This window comes from Eptatretus burgeri, chromosome 5, assembly GCF_056783735.1.
Source record: "Eptatretus burgeri isolate ZD-2024b chromosome 5, Ebu_testis_v1, whole genome shotgun sequence".
NCBI classification, from domain to species: Eukaryota; Metazoa; Chordata; class Myxini; order Myxiniformes; family Myxinidae; genus Eptatretus; species Eptatretus burgeri.
This window is the reverse complement of record NC_140965.1, coordinates 53,222,374-53,228,373: the sequence shown is the minus strand read 5'-3', so window position 1 is coordinate 53,228,373 and position 6,000 is coordinate 53,222,374. Positions and strand designations below refer to the sequence as shown.

Here is a 6,000-nt window from a genome sequence, read left to right as displayed (position 1 = left end):
GTCAGGACAGTGCATGTGGAGGTTTACAAATATCGATATTAATGAAATTTTCAGTTATGTGCAATTTTGTTGTATACACTGGTGGTGCATGTGTAGGCTCAGCACACCTGCCAGAGAAGTGACAGAGTTGGGAAAGTGGGGTTGCGGCTTGGGGGGGGGGGGCAGGGGTTGAGGAGTTGAAGAAGAAAGGGGGAGTGGAATGGGAGGGGTGGGGGTGGTGCAAAGAATGGGCAGTTGGGAAAGGTGGTTTGAGGCTTTGGGGGATGGAGGGGTTGATGATTTGGGATTTGGAGGGGTTGATGATTTGGGATTTGGACGGGGGGTGGAGGTTGACGTGTTGAAGAAAAACAGGGGAGCTACATACTTGGGGTGAGGTTGAGGAATTTATGAAGAAAGGGGGAATGGAGGATGTAAAGTTGGAGTGGCAAGGGCAGAGAAGGGACAGAGGTGGGAAAGGGGGTTTGAGGCTTGGGGGTGGGGGTGAGGACTTGGGGTTGGGAGGGGGTTTGCAGACTTGAATCATTTTTGTGTGTGTGTGTGTGTGTGGGGGGGGGTTGAAGACTTGAAGAATAAGGGGGAGGAGAGTACAGAGAGATTTGGTGGGGTGGGGGGGGGTCAGAGAGGAGACAGATAGCTGGGAGAGGGGGTTTGAGGTCTTGGGGTGGGGATGGAGTTTGAAGAATTGACATTGAGCACTTGGCATCACATTTTGCATCACGCAGAACTACCATAGGTTCCCACTATTTTATGGCTGTCAAAGGACATTCCAAGTATACTTCCTAAATATTCCACACACTCTTGGGAACAAATTCCCTTTCAACAGCCTCACCGGGTTATCTGCTCATGTGTGTCAGTGTGTGTGCGTGTGTGTGTATATATATATATATATATATATATATATATATATATATATATATATATATATATATATATATATATATATATATATATATATATATATACACACATTGGTGACTTTTGCGTCACATGTTTCCGAAGGATCACAAAGCTATTGTGAGGTGCTGTGTGGCAGTCTGTGAGTGAGTAAGAATGTCTGCTCTGGTTCTCAGATCTACTGTAATTTAGATACACCAGACAGGCAATGTTTCACTGTTTTGTGTTGTGCAATGAAACGGACTTCAAAGCATTGGACTTGGAACATTTAATTTCTCTTTTGTATGTCTTCACCAATTTCAACACAATGTAATGAAGAGTGCTACTATACATGGGGTACCGGCAGATCGGTGAATGTACGTAGGTGAAGTTTCCAAGGGCATACAGTAATTTGAATGCATTGTGGGTGGGAAAGCAGGTGCACTAAATCAAACACACACACACACACACACACACACACACACACACACACACACACACACACACACACACACACACACACACACACACACACACACACACACACACACACACACACACTGCAAATGACCACATTCATTCTCTACCCCATCCCCACACCTCTTTTCGAAAATCATGGATCTACCTCTGAAATGCTTCACCCACCTGTTGATCTTGAGAAAGGTAGTTGAAAACGACGACCTTCAAAAGAAAGTCTTCTCCTCGAATTATCGAGTAAGGCAGATCAAGATAAATGAAGAATGGCAGGAAGGATATCAGCTGCAGATAAACAAAGGAAAATATCCATTACAAAACAACCTCCTTGTTGGCATGGTTCTTTGAATAATAAGGCACGCCACAAAAAGAAAACCAATTAAAATTTCAATTGCACAAGATATTTTCGGAACCACACTGAACGTACATTTAAATTTTTATCAGCCCAATGCATTTATTGTTTGATGTTCTCCTCCAGTTTATTTCCCTGCCCCATGGATAGTACATAATTTCTTGTTGCCCCACTTTTTCGCTTTTTTCCACTTTGGCTATTGTTCCATTGTTCCCTGTTGATCTGTTCTTCCTTGAGCATACCTGTATGTATACCTTGAGCAACATAGCTATATGTAAAAAAAGTCTTTGCTGGAAGGCATTCCGGTGCCCACAACGGCTCTAAACTATTTCATACCTGAGAATTTAGTCCTTATAAGTCTTTGCTTCTTTGGGGTGTCCAGCAAAAATCGGCCTCAACAAGAGCAGGAATATAAAATGTAGTCAGTTAAGGCCCAGTCACACCTTGACGTTTTAGCCAGCTTATGCCGATTTTTGAAAAATTTGTGTAAAACGCTGGTACACGTCGAATACGTTATGGGTAAGTTTTTTATATGTTAAGACCACGCTGAAAAACTCTTCCATAAGTGGTAGTACGCTGGCTTTAAACGTTGAAATTTTGGGTTTTCCTCAAATTTTTTCATGCTTTAAATTTTACGGCGTATGCCGGCGTATGACTCACACGTTCCGCTACGCTGGCCATAAGTTGTAGGCACGTTATGCGATCGTTGACACACGTTGAAACACGTTACTTGTAAGTTACTCATAAGTCGAAACACGTCGAGGTAATGTTTAGCATACCCGAAAATTATTTCTAACCTATGAGTAACGTTTTGTAAGCACGCTACACGAACGTTGTTCACACTTTGCAACACGTTACTTGAAAGTACTACAACTACTACTACCACTACTACCAACATCGACATCACTAAATTCTCTCGAACTACTGCTACTACTAGTAATAACATCTACATCATTAAATTCTCTCGAACTACTACTACTACTACTTCCACTACTACTACTACTACTACCACCAACATCAACATCACCAAATTCTCTCGAACTACTACTACTACTACTACCATCGACATCACTAAATTCTCTCGAACTACTACTACTACTACTACCATCGACATCACTAAATTCTCTCGAACTACTACTACTACTACTACTACTACTACTACTGCTACTGCTACTGCCACTGACATTGACATCTACTCAGAATGGAGTCTGGAACACTGACGGGTTCCTCTTGTGAAGCCCATTTGTATATACCAATTCCCCTAAGCGCTGCCAATACGCCATTATACGGTAGCTGTAAGTTAGAAACACGTTCAGTAAGTTCTGTGGTCGTCCGGAAGACGTCAATCAAATTCGTCTACATACGCCAATGTGCATTTGAGATACGTTACACATAGGTTCAAAGCACGCTACTCATAGGTTAAAAATTAAGTTTTGGGTATGGTAAACATTACCTCGACGTGTTTCGACTTATGATTAACTTACAAGTAACGTGTGGCCGATGTGTGTGAACGATTGCGGAGCGTGCCGAGAACTTATGCCAGCGTATGCGGAACTTGTGAGCCATACGTCGAGTACGTCGTAAAATTTTCAGCATGCTTGAAATTTCACGACGTACTAGATGTACCACGTAATATGCCAGCATACTTCATTGTTTTTCATCATGCTCCTGACGTATACACAACTTACCCATACCGTATTCGACGTGTCCCAGCGTTTTAGACACATTTTTCATAGGTCGGCATACGCTGGCTAAATCGTCAAGGTGTGACTGCGATATTGACACTTCCAATTTTCATGCGGTAATGATTTAAATCGGCGAGTGGCAGGTTTTTAACAGAGAACGCCACGAGTTCGTCGGCGATACGTGCAGTGCACTACGACCAAGTTAAACTATCGTTGGGCATAGGTTGTGAACGCCGACAACAGGCAAAGCATTCGTTGGTATAAGTTATCTTTAACACAACGAAACGTTCTGTGCCCGTTACTAATACGTTATGCATACGACTAACACGTTATGAATACGACCAAAACTTAAAAAAAAAACTCAAAACTTCAGCGAACGCCAACGTTTTACGTGCATTTTTATACGTTGCCATTCCTGGCTAAAACGTCAAGGTGTGACTGGGCCTTTACCAGCACACAATGGCCGATTCTTTTCAATAGGTTATCAAGCAACTGAAAATCGGTATACAGTGCCTTCAGAAAGTGTTCACATCCTTCGAGGTTTGTCACATTTTGTTGTGTTACAGCCTCATTTTAAAATGGATGGAATATAATTTCTTGTCACCGATCTACACAAATTACCCGGAATGAATGACAAAGTGAAAACATGTTTTTTCGAAATTTTTACTGTTATTAAAATGAAAAGCTGAAATGTCTTGTGTGAATAAGTGTTCAACTCCCTGAGTCAATACTTTGTGGAAGCACCTTTGGCAGTGATTACAGCTTCGAGTATTCTTGGGTGTGTCTGTAATCAGCTTTGCGCATCTGGATTTGGGGATTTTCTCCCAATTCTTCGTTTCAGATTTGCTCCAGCGCTGTCAAGTTGGATGGGGAGCGTCGGTGAACAGCAATCTTCAAGTCTTTCCACAGATTCTCAATGGGATTCAAGTTTGGGCTTAAGCTGGGCCACTCATGGACTTTCACATTCTTGTTCTGAATCCATTCCAGTGTTGCTGTGGCTGTATGCTTGGGGTCGTTGTCCTGTTGGAATGTAAATCTTCGCCACAGTCTAATGTCTTTTGCACTCTGAAGCAGGTTCTCCTCAAGAATTTGCCTGCATTTGGCTCCATTCATTGTTCCCTCTATCCTTACAAGTCTCCAGGTCCCTGCTGCTGAAGAACATCCCCCTAGCTTGATGCTGCCACCACCATGCTTCATGGTAGGGGTTGGTCATTGGCTTCTTGGTCACCTCCCTGACCAAGGTCCTTCTTGACCAGCTGTTCAGTTTGGTTGGATGGCCAGCTCCAAGAAGAGTCTGGGTAGTTCCATATTTCTATTTCCTAATGATGGAGCTCACTGTGCTCTTGGGAACTTTCAACACTCCAGAAATTGTTTTATACCCTTCCCAGATCTACGTGTTCTCACAATTCTATCTCAGAGTTCCTTGGACTCCATGGTGGAGTTTCTGCTCTGACATGCACTGTCAACTGTAGGACCTCATATAGCAAGGCATGTTTCGTTCTAAATCATGTCCAATCAATTGAATTGTCCACAGGTGGACACCATTAAGTTGTGTAATTTGGATGCACCTGAGCTCAATATGGAGTGTTGCAGCAAAGGGGTTGAATGGTTATTTACACAAGACATTTCAGTTTTTCATTTTTAATGAATTTGTAAGGATTTATAAAAACATGTTTGCACTTTGTCATTATGGGGTATTTTGCGTAGATCTGTGACAAAAAAATTTCAATTGAATCCATTTTCAATTTGGGCTGAAACACGACAAAATGTGAAAGAAGTCGAGGGGTGTGAATATGTTTTGAAGGCATTGCACCTCTTTGCATGGTTGGCCTTGCATTTAACTGAGCTTGAAGTATTTTTTTTTTCACCCATACAATGCTGTCGTTTGAATAACATAACCAACATAATAATTACATTTTACGATACTAGTACACCCTCTCCGTACGGGAGCGACAGGAAGAGCCAGATTATCCTCTCTCTGATATACAGTATGGATTACTGCAGATCTAGGTTCGGGTCCATTCGTCTGTAGTGGACGTGATAAGCATAGGATGCCTCAAGGATGTCGGGATTCCTTCAAAGTCCTTTCAGTTTAGTGTTAAACAGCAGTAGCAACTATTTGAAAAGGTGATCATACTGTATGTGTTTGTGGTTTATAATATAATTTTTTTTTTCTGCTGGGCTTGCCCCACAAAATGCCATGGTAATATATTTATACACATCAACCTGGTGCTTGTCCAAGGAGGAAAAACCCCTTGGGGAAGGGGGATATTACTAATACTATCAGAGTACCCAGCCAATGGGTGATCTTGTTCCAAGCATGCAACATGTTCTTCTGACACATAACTTTATTCGGGTGGTGTATAGGCAAATGACAGCTGCCTCACTCACTCCCGAAAAGAAAAGAAAAATGACCCGTGTTACGTGCATAAAGCGAAAACATACCTACTGTTTATAATTCAAAACACCTCACTACATTTGAAAACGTGGGGACAGGAATACTGTGCTGTAAACGGTGGAGCTTGCAATACCTTCCCCCACCTGGAGGTGCCGCTACACTATACACATTTACAGAAAGAATTTGTGTGCCCTCCTGCCCCACCCCCGAGACCACTG

At 42.3% G+C, this 6,000-nt stretch overlaps 1 protein-coding gene across 1 annotated transcript in view; it reads right to left on the bottom strand.

Moving 5' to 3' along the window:
• The window catches only part of LOC147026441 (CD109 antigen-like), a 139,103-nt gene that overhangs the window by 43,660 nt on the left and 89,443 nt on the right, over positions 1 to 6,000 (bottom strand). The window contains exon 21 of the mRNA XM_085881861.1: positions 1,519 to 1,632. Within this exon, the coding sequence (XP_085737987.1) occupies positions 1,519 to 1,632 (114 nt within the window). The remainder of the gene's footprint in view (positions 1 to 1,518; positions 1,633 to 6,000) is intronic.